The 16,233-nt window shown below is 41.1% G+C and overlaps 1 protein-coding gene across 1 annotated transcript in view; it reads right to left on the bottom strand.

Moving 5' to 3' along the window:
* The window catches only part of LOC122804931 (natural resistance-associated macrophage protein 1-like), a 757,143-nt gene that overhangs the window by 211,534 nt on the left and 529,376 nt on the right, over window positions 1-16,233 (bottom strand). The window contains exon 10 of the mRNA XM_044075149.1: window positions 8,748-8,834. Within this exon, the coding sequence (XP_043931084.1) occupies window positions 8,748-8,834 (87 nt within the window). The remainder of the gene's footprint in view (window positions 1-8,747; window positions 8,835-16,233) is intronic.

Below are 16,233 nucleotides of genomic sequence, written 5' to 3'. Positions count from 1 at the left end.
AGATGCCCCTTCAGTTGTGTGAGACAGCAATCTCATGGACGAGTTGGATATGGACTCAAGGGTGGCAGGTTGAGAAGCAACCTTGTCTCGCGCCTTGTCAGAAACTTGACCCCTGAGAGTTCCAGAAAGCTCAGTGATTAGATCTCTTTGGAGCCTCATGAAATGTGCCAGATAATTCAGGGACCTAACAGCAAAGGTCGCTGAAGCAAAAACTTGCTTCCCCAGTCTGTCCACCGCCCAAGACTCTCTGTTGGGGGGGGGTGAACAGTAGGACTTTCTTCCGATGGGTACTTTTTAGTGGCCGCCGCCACAACCATCGCATCAACTGGCAACCCCTTAGACCAGTGTGGAGAGTATTTTATCGGGTCTCCTTGGGATGGCCTCTATGGAGTCAGGATTCTGTCAGGCACACTGCACAATCAGTTGTACCAGCTTGTCGGCAGGTGGAGTCACCCAAGAGATAGAAGCCCGGGAGTGAAAAGCCTGCAGGAACACGGATTAATCTGAGGAGGGGTTAGAGGGCTTCCAGCCATCTCTCTGTTTTAAAATTTCAAGGATGCCTCCAAATGGGATATCATCTGGTGATGACTGTGGAGATCCCTTTCCACCATCGTAATCCATGTCCTTAGTCAGCAACTCTTCAGGCGAGTCGATGTGCTTCCTCTTGCATGACATCTTCCAAGGAGGTTATTCAGTGGGAGTTTCTAAGGAAGACTCAGAGGAAAGGGCATCCCAGACAGGGATATCCTGAGGCTTTTCCCCCCAGTGTCCCAGGGAGGTGGCCCGTGGTAGCTGTAGCTCAGAGAGAGCAGAAGTGAGTTCCGATGTTGGTGGAGTGCCTCCGGAGGCAAGCACTCTCTCCATCATCTGGAAAGCAGGCCCGCCCGAAGAAGAATGGGAGCCTGGAACTGAATAAGACAGCCTCAGAACCGGGGTCACACCCTGCAATGTCAGTCTCACTCCCAAGGATGGAACCTCCAGTCAGATTGGTGCGGGGCAAAATTCCTGGAGCCGAGGACAGCACCGATAAGGTACTCGGTACCGTGGCTTCAACTGAGGAATCACCCCCCCCCCAACCATGAGCTGGAGGAAGGGATGGTTCTGACGGAACCAAAAACCAAAGAGTTGACCTCAGGGCCTCAGTGACAGGCAATGTCGGTGTCAAGGCGGGGTTCCACCATAGTTGTCAGAACAGAGAGCTTCGGTACCGGGAGGTCCAAAGAAGGAGAATACATGGGAGTACTGGGAAGGACAGCACCCGGTCCCAAATAGGGATGAGTCTTATGCCCATACGGAATCCCTCTGGCTGTCAACAGCTGATCCAACAAGCACACCACATCGTGTTCGGATAGGGTCTAGTGGATACTCCTGAAGGAGAATCTGGCCGGTCCAAGAAGGGGCTATAAGCATGTCCTGCAAACAGGTCCAGAAAAGGAGAGTATTTGGTCCGTGGTGTCTGAGAAAATGGCACCATGGTCTCTAGTTTAGAGACAGGTAGCAAGGGCGAGGATATTGTTGGCGTCGACGGGACACTCATAATCACAGGTATCGGTTCCTGAGAAGTCGGCACCGAAGGTGGAGCTGGAGCAATTAAGGACGGTGCCATAGTCAAAACAGTCAGTGCCAGAGGCAGCTTTGACACAGAGGCACTAGTTGTCACTGCAATGGTAGAAGGCATCCCAATAGAAGTCGGACCAGAAGACAAGCCCATAGTAGTCGGAGCCGAAGAAGGGGCTCTGTGCTCTGATGAAGTCTTGTAGGCCTTATGCTTAGAAGTCTTACCTCTTTCACCAGAAGGTGAGGAGGGATCAGAATGTGGCCATTTTTTGTATTTAACTGGAGGGGTTGAAACCTCCAACACAGAATTAGCCTCTGCAAAAGGAGTAGGTACAAGGCCTTTCAAGATTAACTTATTTTTTTGTTTGTTCAGTGTCCGCTGACTAAAAATCTGACATATCTGACAAGGAGTTCCACAGATAAATGAAAAACACCCAGACAATAAATGCAGTCATCATGATTTGATACTGTTGTGTAGTTTACCATTGCAGGAGGTGCAATGTTTAAACCCCGATGTTCCTTTCTTATTGGACATATTCATCCAAAACCAACACACACACACACACACACACACACACACACACACACACACACACACACACACACACACACACACACACACACACAGAAAGTAGAAGGAAAAGAAAATACCAGCGATGGTATCAAGAGATACCACAATGGTAGGAGAGGGCATTACCAACAATGGTAAAGAATTACCCAATGGGTAGAGCTAAAGTGAGAAGATTAGGCTAGATGGGGAGCAATAAGAATAGAAAGGGTATACTGTCCTAGTAAAGTGACAAAAGTCCAAGCAACACTCAAAAAATATCAAAAATATTTCACTTAGCTGGAGAGCTCGATGAAAAGTGGCTAAATGGCTATGTGGCAAATGAGATCTGAGGTAATTGGGAGAAGGGCATTATGGATAGCAACTTAGCTCAAGAGTTTTTGGTGTATACGAGCTTGGTATTTGGCCGACATGGTTCCGAGGGCTTGGAACCAAATCCATCAATGATGAATGGGAAGAAGATTAACAACATTAGATCAGTCATTTTCTTGATCTCATATTCCTTCCTGAAAGTAGACCTGTGCCTTGCATTCTAGGCTATGAAGGATCTGCTATTCTTTGACACACTGTGTCTAGAACATACTGTGGGGCAGGAATAGGTAGCTATGGATTCATGCTTCCTTTCTTGGATTGCTTTATAAAAATATCCATAAGGCTTCACCTAGGAGCCACATGACCATGGTCTGTGTCACTATGACAGCTGGACATTACAGTGCCATACCTGAGTGCTGCATATCTACTCTCACATACCACAGTATTGATTACAATGATGGGGTACATCATCAGGCAAATTGTCTGCCATCAGTATTTTACTAATACACATGCGTAGGCAACCTTTGTGGACCTATAACACCATGGCATAGTATAACAAAGGTTTGCAGCACCTTTTTGCTGTGCTGAGTTGCACTTTATTTGATGTCTGAACATGCAGTCTATGCACATCAGGATTCCATTTTGCTCCTTGGGTGAACCAGTTCGGTGGTTAGAATTTTTTCAGGCACTGTGAACCACACTTGTGAATGTTGTGCCAGAAGAACAATATATTCTTGTTCTTCCATCACAAACAATTGCTGGGGGTAGGGGTACAATGTCCCCATTTGCAAAGTGGATACTTGGCGCAAGCTTGCCAGGATGGTGAGTGATTCCACCTGCATTACCTGTTTTGGTGAGCAGTGCCAACATCATACAGTGACCACAGGAGACACCACCTTGAACTGCTATAGCAGTGGGAGGCAGAAGTTAAGGAGAGAATGACAGATGTGTATAGTAAGCAGTATTCCCTTAATTATTGCATGACCTGGTATACTTATATACTGAGGTGTGTGTATTTTCTTATACAGTGGCCAAGGAACAGCAGCTGAAAAGGGAAGGACTTAGCAGGAGATGGGAGCAACTCTTACAGCAGTGGTGTGTGTGTGTGTGTGTGTGTGTGTGTGTGTGTGTGTGTGTGTGTGTGTGTGTGTGTGTGTGTGTGTGTGTGTGCGTGTGTGTGTGTGTGTGTGTGTGTGTTTGTGTCACTCCACTGTATAAATGCAGTTGCATGTCTACCACATGTATGTAGTAATGTGTTCTCTTTTTTGTCATTCTTCTGCAAATCCAATTATGATAAATATCATGGAGCAACAACATTCACCTTGGAATGAGCCATCAGTGGTCACCAGGTCTGCTTCTCAGCAGGTGGAATGGAGGACAGCCTCATGGGAGCTTCAGCAGCCAAATCTCATGAAGGGGGCAGGGGAACAGGTTTATTTTCTGGCAGTGGATTTAAAGGGTTTCCCATCACCTCCTGGTATCAGCGACAAGGGCAGAACTGGTAGCTGCTTCATGAGGTGTGCTGATAAATCATGCCTGAGCACCATCAAGAGCCTCCTGATGAGGCTTGTTGAGTCATATGATCTCTAGGCAGGCCATGACCACTGGATCACAGTGGCTCAGCATGGCCATGGCACAAGCTCCCTGGACTGGCATCTGTCCCTGCCCACACCCTCTCAATATCCAGGTGTTCCCCTCCTTATTACATTATTCTCATTACCTTTTCATTGTCCGACTGTCTCTATTACCTGCTGTCCACACTCTGTTAGTCTGTTCCCATGAACTGTTACCTTCACCTTTATTGTATATACTACCCTATCTGCCTTTGTTTGCATTTTATGTTTGTTTTTCTGCTGCTGCTACCTTCTCTTCCCTTCTGCCCTTGTCCCTTTGCCAACCATCTTCCTCACGTACCCTTATTCGTTATATATTGTAAGTTTGGCTTTCTACCCCATAACAAAAATGCCCTTTCTTCCTCCCAACTGCTACACCTCATGGTTACCCTTGTGGGCCATCCCCTACTTGCTTTTCTTTCCTTTCCTGCTTTTCTGTTTCCCCATTTCTTCCCCATTCCCCTGACGAACTGGATTAGCATTTTGCTGTGCTGAATCACAATAAAGTATCTGGAGTGGCAGCTGTGTGGCCACTAAACTGTGATTATGAGTGCACTGTTGAACATGCTGAACTGCTTAGTAAAGGGGAATTGTTTGTTCCCTCAGCCCATCTTAAAATTGATTCTTAGAAGGTAGAACTTGGGGATGATTTTGGATGGACAAACTGGCTTTTTTTATAATGTTTTAAGGCACAGCAGTACATTCAATCCCTGCTTACCTATGCCTTTAATTATTTTTGAGAAAATGATTGAGTTAGATTTTCGAGCCCTTGTTAAAAGCAAAAATAATTACATTAGCCAAGGCAATCTAAGTCCACAGGAATTCAAATTGTTAATGGAATTAGCCACGAACAAAAGGCTGAGAGTCAGGAAGCCTGATAAAAGGGGAGGGGCTGTGGTTATGAACAAAGATGGTTATTTATACAAGATGATGGGCCATTTAACGAACTGTGACTTTTATGAAGAAACATCTTCAAATTACATAAATCTAGCATACCGTAGAATTGACTTTTTCTTGCAGGACATGTTTGATATGGGTGAAATTACAACAGAAGTTCATAAGTTTTTACAAGTTTTACAACCAGTAGTGCCTTGTATTTTTGGTATCCCCAAGATCCACAAATGCACCACTGGTCCACCTATGCATCCCAATCCACCCCCTTGGGGTATATGTAGACACTTTGCTCAAAGATGTTTTGAAGCCCTTTGATCATATTTGCAAAGATTCGTGGGATTTAAGGATTTTGAGTTTTCGAAGGACTGCTTATTTTTGACTGTTGATGTCATGGAACTATTCAATATCATACCCCATGAATTAGGGCTTGAATGGTTTCACAACTTTTTGTGTGACAACACAGAATTTAACAATGACACAGTGAATGTTTTAGTCCTTTGTATGGAAATGGTTTTAAAATATAACTTTGTTTTCCTGGAAGGACAGTACTACAAACAAATAAAAGGGGTAGAAATAGGGGCCTTATGTGCCCCCATTTTTGCTAACATCATGTTATTACAGTAGGAAAGACATATTCTGTTTAGACACTTTGATGTTAAACCATGGAAGTTGCATTTACATTTCCTGGATGATATTTTTATCGTTGGGATAGTTTTTTTGGCAGAAATAGAGGGGTTCATGGAATTCTTCAATTCCTCCACCACTTTCTTGAGGTTTACCCATATGGTCCATGATGAGTTCATTAATTATTTAGTTGTGACCATATCCAAGGATTATCAAGGGGAAATGGGCTAGTACAATTTATAGGAAACCTACATATAGTAATAGCTGGGTTCCATTCACATAGTCGAACTTTTACAAGTTCGAACCACATATGGTCGAGACCATACGTTTGAATTTGTTAAAGTTTGAGCGTTTGAATGGAAATCTGAGTAAGCGGAGGTTTCCATTCACTTCAATGAGGTGCAATCTTGGAGTTGGTATATTTATGTAGCGGGGGGTGTGGGGGATGCAGGGGGGCTTGTCCCCTTCTTACAACAAGTTATTGTTTTGTACGTTGTGTTTTTTTTTTTTTTGCATTGTCAAAGTTCTGTAACTTCGAACTTAATGGTTCGACCATTTGGTGTTCGGAGTTACGGAACTTTGACTATCTAATATAGACCCTAATGGCCTACTTCATTATGAGAACAATCACCCCCTACACCAAAAATGGGAATTATCAAAGGCCAATTTGTCAGAGTGGCCAGAATGGTCTCTTCATACCAATCAATTAGTAGTGGAATATGAGAAACTCAAAGACATGTTGTCCAAAAGGGGTTACCCTGAGACTTTGGTAGCTCCCATTTGTGAAGACACTATTCGGAGAAGATTGAATGGGGATACAGTACCATTAATACATTCCAATTATACTACAGTTCCGGTGGTGAAAAATGGGGGGCCTGGCGATTCAACTAGGCCAAATCATGTCTTTGTTACTGAGTATTGCAATGAAGCTACCCAAGTCAGAGATATTTTGTTCAAAAATTGGCAGCTCTTTTCTCTTTTTAAGGATACTGGGGAAAAACTTGGTAAGGGTCCCATGGTTGTGTTCAGGAGGGGCAAAACAATAAAAAATTTTTTTGGAACAAGCCTCTATACATTGTGAGTATGGCTGCAGTAACAGGAGAGCAGGCACATACAAATGTGGCCACTGCAAGTATTGCCATGTAATTGCGATAGTTTTGGGGTGGTATATGCTGCTATATGTCAAACTTGCCAGTGTTATTATGTTGGCAAAACCAAGAGAAAAATAAAGGAATGCATATACAAGCACAAAACTGACATCAGAAAATGGGACTGTAGCAATGCTTTGGCCAAACACATTATGGAGTTTCCCGATCATTATTTTCATTTTTTTTGTATCAAAGGAAGTGTTGCAAGATATTGGGGGGGGGGGGTCCTTGGGGTGATATTTTAGAAGAAAGAAAACTGCGTTGGCAGTTCCAATTGAATGCCACTATCCACCCTGGTCTAAATGAGGGATTATCCATATCCAGTGTTTTAAGGCCGAAGTCATAACTTGTATAAACTTGCACCATATATATATATATATATATATATATATATATATGTATATTTATATTAATGATATTTATTACAATGTTTGATATTGTTCATGCTTTATACAAGTTTTATGAGCATTATTTGCAAGTGTAACAATGATTTAATTTTGTTTTTGTGGGGGGTTTTATATTTGGAGTGCTTGGATCTTTAAGAAACTTGTGATTAGTTGTAATTGCATAACATGTGACTAAGTGGAAGGCTATAATAGGATGGTGTTATTCTTCATTGATTTGATTCTGATGAAGTAACTGGTTTATGAAAGTGCTCAATCCTGGTGTTTTGTATTAAACATTTTTGGTTCTACATTTGCCTTTGTTTTCCCTTTTGTATTGCTTTGCTGCTGGTGTTACTGATATTACACCTTGTGGTTCCCCTTGTGGGCCATCCCCTACTTGCTTTTTTCTCTTTCCTATCTCCCTATTTCTTCCCCATTCCATTGATGAACTGGATTGGCATTTTGCTGCTCTGAATCGCAATAAAGTATCTGGAGTGGCAGCTGTGTGACACTTCACTGTACAGTTGAAGGTGCACAAACTGCCATGCCAACCTGTCATGGCAGTGATGCCCACTACATTGTTCATGCACCCATCTGTGTTGCTCAACTACTGTGCCAGCATAATGCTAGTCTTTCCTGTATTACAACTGCCACATTACTCTGCAGTCATTTCCTTGGTATGTCAGTGCTGCGTTGGCCCTAATTCATATCTGATTAGCTGTGGGACACATTCCTCTATCTGCTTTGCTCCATTTTAGTATAGTGCTCTTCTATGAATCTCAGCATATGTACTCAAGAATCACTCATACTATGGAAACAAATGTACATTTCCTAAAATAATACTATTGGTTGTCTCCCTGTGAAGTGATGCGTGATTGGTTGGTGAGGTGAGCTAATTATACAGAAGTTTGGCATAGTTATCAGTTTTTACATGTTTATATTTAATGATTTGCGCCATGATTTGAAAATAGTTAAGAAGCTCTGATACTTATCATATGTATTCTTACATTACAATGGTTCATTTTCTTAGAAAATTATACACATTTCAGTACAACCACTGGGAAAGCATACTAGAGGATGCTTGTGTTTCTGTTGTAATGGTTTTGAATTTTATTTTGATTTCTATGGATGCTGTCTTACAGATATGAGAAGATAAGTGAAGAGTTAAAGACATTCTTAAGGCACATTACCCAATATGTAAAATAAAATCAACCATAATATTATTCACATGGGAAATACATGCCGGTAAGTAATATTAGTTATGCTTCTTCACTACTGCAAATTTGCAGTCACAAAATCAGTTGACCTCTCCTGCAAAAAATAAATATTAAGCCATATAAAAAATAGAAATGTGATATGACATTGTTATATTCTATAATAAAGTCTGTCAAGGTAACTATGTTTTATCAGCATAAATGAAGAGAAAACCCAATTTAAATAAGTGTTAGCAGAATGCCTACATATAATTGTATAAACGATTTCCTCTTATTGGCACATTAAGACACATCAGAGTATTGGTTATTATATAACAATTGCAAGCATAGGCGTAAAGAGTTTCAGTCTTGTGCCATACTATGCAACTCCACTGTATGGCTATCACATAACAACTGAACTCTTTCATATTTAATAACTGCTTGTTACTTACCCCTTTGTAGATGTTAACGGAGATCGTCTCATTGTTCATAGGAAACAAACCAGGATTTGGGATGCTGCTGTTGGCACAAACCTCATGCTGAAACATAAAAAATGCAAGACTTAAATTAGACAAGCAATGGATTTCTAGATTATTTTGTGGAATTTAAACTTCAGAATAATAGGTGATGTCAGTATTTCTAGCTACAACTTCTTTACAGATAGCACATATTTTCCTCTGGTTGAATTGTCTGACACCTGCATTACAACTGCATCGTAGCATTACATGTTGATAGACTAATTCTGATAATAAGCAAGGTTACCTGTTGCTTTACTGTTATAAAGATGTCACATAGATGTACAGGCAAGGCATGCATACTGACAGGAAGTTGTTATATTAGATCTGCATGTCTTCTGGCCAAATTAATATATCACTATCCTTACTTTTCTTTATCAAGGGTTTTACATAGGCCAGTAATCATGATGGTATTTTTTTTCAGAGCTACAGTAGACACAGTTGTGTAAGGTAGTACCTTTACCTAGCCCAGTTGCTGCTGCTTTTTATTATTAGACCTTGTAACTGTTTGCATTCGTAGGATGAGTATAACAAAATAGCTTTTCTACGAACTCCATATTTATAACTGCTTTTGAGTTGTAAGGCAGGTCATTCCTATGGAGCCTTTGGGATAGTATATAAAGTATTGTTTCTAACTTTTGTCTTTCTAGAAAAGACTAGGACACAGATTTTTTAACACCTTTATTACATTATGACTGAAGGCTTAGGCAAACATACATTTATATAAAAGAAAACAAAGCATATTAACATGTTCCCAGTTATCTACATTACGTATTACATTGTTCATGCCAATAACTATAATCAGTCCAGCATTATATAAATTGCTCAACTCCTGCCCTCCCTTAAACCTTACTCCTCCTCCAGAACATTATTCTGTATGTATTGTTCCCACAATTTGCATTTATTTCTAGTCTATATAATTTGCTCCTGCCCTTTTCTAAAGCTCCCACTTCCAGCTCTTTTATGTCTGTTAAATATTCAATTCTTCAAATATAGTGAACACCTCCATATTCAACTTACTATTAATAAACCTTGTTATCATATCATAACTAAGGATAGGACCCCATCATGTCCTCCTTGGCCCACATTTTCTACCTAATTATTTAAGGGTCCCTGTGTATTAAGCCAAACATTATTCTCCTAAGAGATTTCAACTCCCCATCAATAAACTGGGAGACTTATACATCCTCATTTATGCCTAGAAATTTCTGGACTTCCTTAATACAAACTCTGTTAACCAGTTAGTCTACACCCCAACCATGGGTAACAAAATCATAGATTTGCTCCCCTGCAATTTGTAAATTCCCCCTTGGTTAAATCAGACCCCAAATCAGTCACATTCACTATGAGACTGAATTCTGAAACAACTTGAAATACTTCAGTATTCAGAGATTATACAAAGGCTAATCTAAAACTGACAACCTGGCTAAATTCAAAAACTCCTTCCATGTTAACGAACTCAGTGCTTATGTAAGATTCTTTAGTGCCATATTCTACCCATGTGTAAATAGCTGCAAAGATGCATCTGTCACTATTTCTTAAGGTGACAAATGCAAAATAAGCCTCCATGGTACAGCCCTAGTAGAAATAGGCTTTTAATAAAAATGCATTGCACAAAAACAAAAAAAAAATAAAATAAATTTAACTCAATATGCCAAAAATGCTCTTGCTAATCTAAACAAGGAACTCTAAAACATAATGAAGCCAACCAGACCTATAGATATTAGGTATAATTAGCCACGGAGGTGAAGGATAACCACAAAGCCTTCTTAACTATGTGTGTCTGTCCATCTACCTACCTATTATTTATCTATCTATCAGTCTCTCTTTTATCTATCATTTACCTGTCTAGCCACCTGCCTTTCTGTCTATTATTCTGAATGAATTAGGTTCATACTATGCACACCAATAAACAACAAGCATAGGAACCCAGCCACATGTGAGAGAACCCTGTCACATGTGGCATTAGCTCCATGTCAAGTTTTCCTTGCATACACTGGCAACCATGGCAGCCTTTTACTAATAAGAGGAAGTGTTAGTAGCTGATTAGTTCATAATTCCATTTTCTAGCTCATTTAGCTAGGTCCATAACACCTGTGGTTACTGTAAATATCCACCTAAGTACTATGGGTTGGGATTCACAGGTATGGTGGTATGCAGTGGGGAGCACCATTGCTCTATGAAATTAACATCTGAAGAAAGCAAACATACTTCACAAAAGGCAGCAGTTTGCTACAGGTCTCAAAGAAAAAACATTTTTTCCCCCTCAACTTAAAGTTAAGAATGTGCCAGAACATTTCTTAGCTGTGCTGACTACACTGCCAGAGTATTTCATACATAGTTATCATGACTATGTGCTGCGTAGCAGGAATTAACATAGTGCTGTATGCACTGCGAGCCTGCAACTGATGGCCCTGATATTTCCCACACAAGAAAATCGAGGGTGAACCTCTACTCCCAATGTTATAGACTAATCACAACTAAGTAAGAGCAAAGGTCAAGCATGCATAGCTTCACCCAAAATGAGAAACATAAAGCTGCTAAGAATGCACAGCATAGCTGGTGTACAAACAAACAAATGTGGATAAACATAACTGGATACTGATGCACAGCTCCATTTCAGTGAAGAAATAAGCAACAACAATGCTAGAAAACAATGGTGTTGGTGATGGAGAATAGCTGAGCATCAAACTTTACTGTCCAAGAGAATGGGTGAGCATCAATCTTTACTGTCCAATAGTGTTTAACAGGATTTAGAATCACTGACATCTTTCACAGACTGTAAGGTCATAATGAAATGCAAATTATACTACACACACACACACACACACACACACACACACACACACACACACACACACACACACACACACACACACACACACGCACACACACACAAGCACACACACACACACACACACACACACACACACACACACACACACACACACGCGCACACACACACACACACACACACACACACACACACACACACACACAGGGAAATGTTCCATGCTATGTTCCCTATATTCCTGCTGTAGGCTGAGAGGTTGCCGTGTACGCACCTGTTTTAACAAATAAATAAAAGTAATTGCTGTGCTGTACTAAAGTGTGATACACAGGCTGCCTTGTTGTGAGTCCAGCTTTATGTCTTTGTTTTCAGGGCTGGTGGCCCATTTTTAGCACTGCTTGATATGCTATCATATTTACTGTGTATTGAGCATGCTGAATACACTACATATTTTTTACTGGGATGCATGGCTCACTTACAGTTGGATGACATTTTGTTCATGAATATGTGCACAGCAGGACAGTGGCTGAGACGGCTATAACCTTTGTGTAGTTTGCAGTGTGAATTATGCCTTTGCTAGAATTAGCATTGGTTCATGCAACCATGAGAGATTCCTTTGCCTTACTATTACCAAATTACATCTTATATGGCATGGATAAGGTTGAATTTTTAGCAAGGTATGAATCATACCTTTATTCATGACTCACAGCTTACATTTCAGGATTAAGTGTCCTTGTCAATTCATCTTGTTTTCATTTGATAAATATCACCAGAATAAACCAGTTTATACCTCAAGCTGATCTTTCAGTTGTTGTGCATGCCTTGGTCTCCTCCAAATTGGGCTACTGCACTGCGCTTTATCTGGGAACAACTAACAGTGAATTGGACTGATTACAGATGATTCAAAACTCTGCAGCAAGGCTACTTAATGGTATATCACCTGGTCAACATATTGACTCGGATCCTGCCACCTGAAGGATCTCTACACTTCCTCCTTCCCAGTATGGGCACTGTGTATAGCCAACAAGGGGCTGCTAGCACTTTCTTGGATAAACTTGGAAACCTCTGGCTTTCATGCTTTTTTATTATCAAGCGCCTTATACATTGAACTTACTATCTTATGGTTACGAGCATTATGCTATGGCTGGAAATAGGTAGGTGCTGAAAACATGGTTATTTGAAATGGCTTATGATGGCGTGGTTTGATAATATTTTGTCCGACTGTCAATTATTCTGACCGTCTCAAAAAACTCCAGCTTTACTCAATAACATATCGCCTACTCCGAGGTGATCTCTGCCTAAAATATAAAGCTATGTCAAACCTAGAGCTGTTCGACATGGTACACCTAAAGAAATCCCAATCCCTCCGAGCTACACGCTCTAGGGACCTAAACCTTGTCACCACAATAAACAGGACATGCTGGAAGGATAGATTCCTGTCACAGAGACTTCCCATACTCTGGAACAAGCTGCCCATCTATGTCAAGCAAAGTTCCTCATTAGCATTCTTCAAGAAAAATCTTGATGAGTGGATGGGAAATAGGAAATACATCCCGGGTTCACTTCTGTGGCTCTGCTCGACAGGGGCACAGGAAATTAACTTTCTTGGGTGGCATAAGCCAGGGAACCTTGTTGGCTAGGTTTACTTAGGCCCTTGGGCTGATAGCCTAGTACCTAGCTATGAACATATGAACCTATATTGTTTTAATTATTTTTCATATGTTTTAATGTTATTTACTATTACTTTTTTGTTTTATAAAAAACATCCAAATAAATTTAAATGTGAACTAGCATTAGAGTCAGGTATTGATTTTCATTCACCCAGTATTTCCTATACCACTGTAAAAGCAAAGCAAATTTCTTGTTAGAAATAATTCCATTTAGACATAAGCTATTTAATACCTTAATGAAGAATGCAATGAATATTTGTGGGCTATGACAGGACCATGTTACCATAATCCCAAGTTAGGAGCAAAGTATTTTCAGTATAGAGGTCTTTGGAAAGTATTTAATTAATATATGTATTTATATTTTGTTGAATAAGTTGGCTTTACCAGGTCTGTGGACTGTTTTAGGAGGAGACCCAAGGGTTACTTTCTACAGCCGGAAGAAAATTATACCAGGACAGTCAAGAAATTCAGATATTTATCACAGTTTCATGGATGTAAATATCAACGGATAAACTACATAAAATGGGATTTTTCAAATATTCTTTTGCAGGAGGGCTGTCCTCCTGCAGCCCCCCTTTGGGGTTTTTAACCCCACCTTGTTTGCACCTACAGCTGTGATCATCAAACTTTTCTTCTCACTTGTTTAACTGTTCTTTTCATTCTCCCAGAAAGTGAGAGAGTTCTGTTGACCATTTTTCCTCCTAACGACAATAGTCTATCCAACTCAGGGACAGAGATTTTGCATTTAAGCCCAAAATCCCATGCCATATACCTAGTAAGATGCTACAAGGTTTGGCATGCAATGACCATTCTGTTCTGTATGTAATCTAGCCCCTGAAGACACCCTGACTCCCCTTGAAGGGATCACTCCTGGAGTTCTCCATCTCAACCAAGGATTCTAACACAGTAGCACATGCCCTGGGTACACCAGGACCTGAAAGACAGAAAAAAAGAAAGAAAGAAAGATGTCTATGACTCACATGCCCTGCATATGACTGAACACTTATTCCTTAATAATTAGAAGCAACCACTTATCAGTATTTCATATATATATATATATATATATATATATATATATATATTATTATTTTATATATATATATATATATATATATATATATATACATATATACACACACACACACACACACACACACACACACACACACACACACACACACACACACACACACATCCTATGAAGGGTCACCAATATCATCTCACAGGCCTATCAGAAGGCCCACACTACATTATCGGACAGGATGGCCATGGGTGGGGGCCCACTATTCCAGACCACCCTCACTAGCATGGAGGAGTTGCTGTTGCCCCTGTCTGGGGAGGCAGAATGGACTTTGGAACCTGGCAGAGGCCTGGATATGGGAGTTGAACTGGATGCACTTTCCCCTGCCTCTGGTGGAGATGTACCAGTTTGGTATTACCTTATGTCTGTAACTCAGTTTAAGGATAAAGCATGTGCCATAAGTTCAGGTATGTTCAACAGCACCATCTCTCCTGTACAGGAATGCAGACACAATGGCATACCACAAAAAGTATGTTTGTTTAAATTCCTTGCATAATGGTAATCAGTTATAAAGGTGCATCACTGGGTGGTGAGATTGCCACATATTACTAATATCGCATGAATGTTTATCTATCTCCTTTCACAGGTACTGTAGTTTCTGGGTCCTCCACCATGGAACAGGGTTTGTCTGATGTAGTTACTGCATCAGACACTGTCAGTGATAGTGACCTTATGGCACCACAGTCAGACAGTGATGGTGGCCTTATAGTAACACAGTCAGTACACAGAGACTATGCAGGGCACACTACCACCATATCTTTTGACACAGCAATGTTACCTGTGGAAGCCTCCTCCACCTCACCAAAAGGTGTGGAAAGCGAGGTTATGTCCAGCATGCTTACTTAGGAGGCACATGTACATTGGCCAGTGGTGCATCCACAGAGCATGTGGACCGGAGTCAGGAGAGGCAGGCTGGTGTTTGCTACTGCCATGCCTCCTGATCATTGTTTGAGATGGGTACCAGTATGAACATTACGCAATGCATGTGCAAACCATCATCCATACACAATTAGATGATACCACTGCCATGATAGCGATGCTGGTCATATTATATGGCCTGTGTGATGAAGTAGATGATGGTTTTCAAAACATGGCCCACCTTAATGGTGTGCTGGACAGGCACCTGGCTGCTCCCACTGCCTCTGTGCACTTGGGTTAGTGCCATTTTCTGTGGCTGATACTTGTCTTTCTCTACTGTGATTCACCCCATAGGTTAGACAGGTCATGTTCAAGGACTGCTGCCTTTTCCATACTACCCATCAGTGGGTTGTCTGATGAAGCATGACTTAGGCACTGACCAAGAAGTGTAGTATACAATGGTCAGGCATAGGCAACGGACTGGTGGTCAGAGTCTTGTGGTTCACTGTTGTCAACTCCAGTAGATGCTAATACTAGTGCCATTCCTTGCAGCAGACACAGTTGTGGCTGGACACATCCATGGTCTGCATCCTTCTTAGCATAGGTCCCACATCATGTCACACATGCACGTATACACAGTGCATTCAGATCTGCAGGAGTTGTGTTCCTGGCAGCATTGCTGGTCATCTACTCCTGTCAGGAAGGACCACATGCTCTCTATGCTCCCTACACAGTATACCCCATTCTCACCAGTCCCCTGGCTATATAACATAATCCCGTATACATCCCTGATAATCCCCTGTCCCACCTAGGTGTCCATTGCTGATTCCAGACACTATACCCCTCTCCACCTGTGCATGTAATGGCTACTTTGCCCTGTCCTCACAACTGTGTTATATGTGTAAGTGGGTTTACCATGAAAATCCGGAAAGGCACGTCTTTGTTTTATCATGTCATTGAAAAACAATATCGAAAATTAAAACTTTTTTTATCCCAATCTTGAATCATGTTAAAGCGAATTGT

This window comes from Protopterus annectens, chromosome 6.part0 (genome assembly GCF_019279795.1).
Source record: "Protopterus annectens isolate FY-2018-M chromosome 6.part0, PAN1.0, whole genome shotgun sequence".
Lineage (NCBI taxonomy): Eukaryota > Metazoa > Chordata > Ceratodontiformes > Protopteridae > Protopterus > Protopterus annectens.
This window is presented reverse-complemented; position numbering and strand designations above follow the sequence as displayed.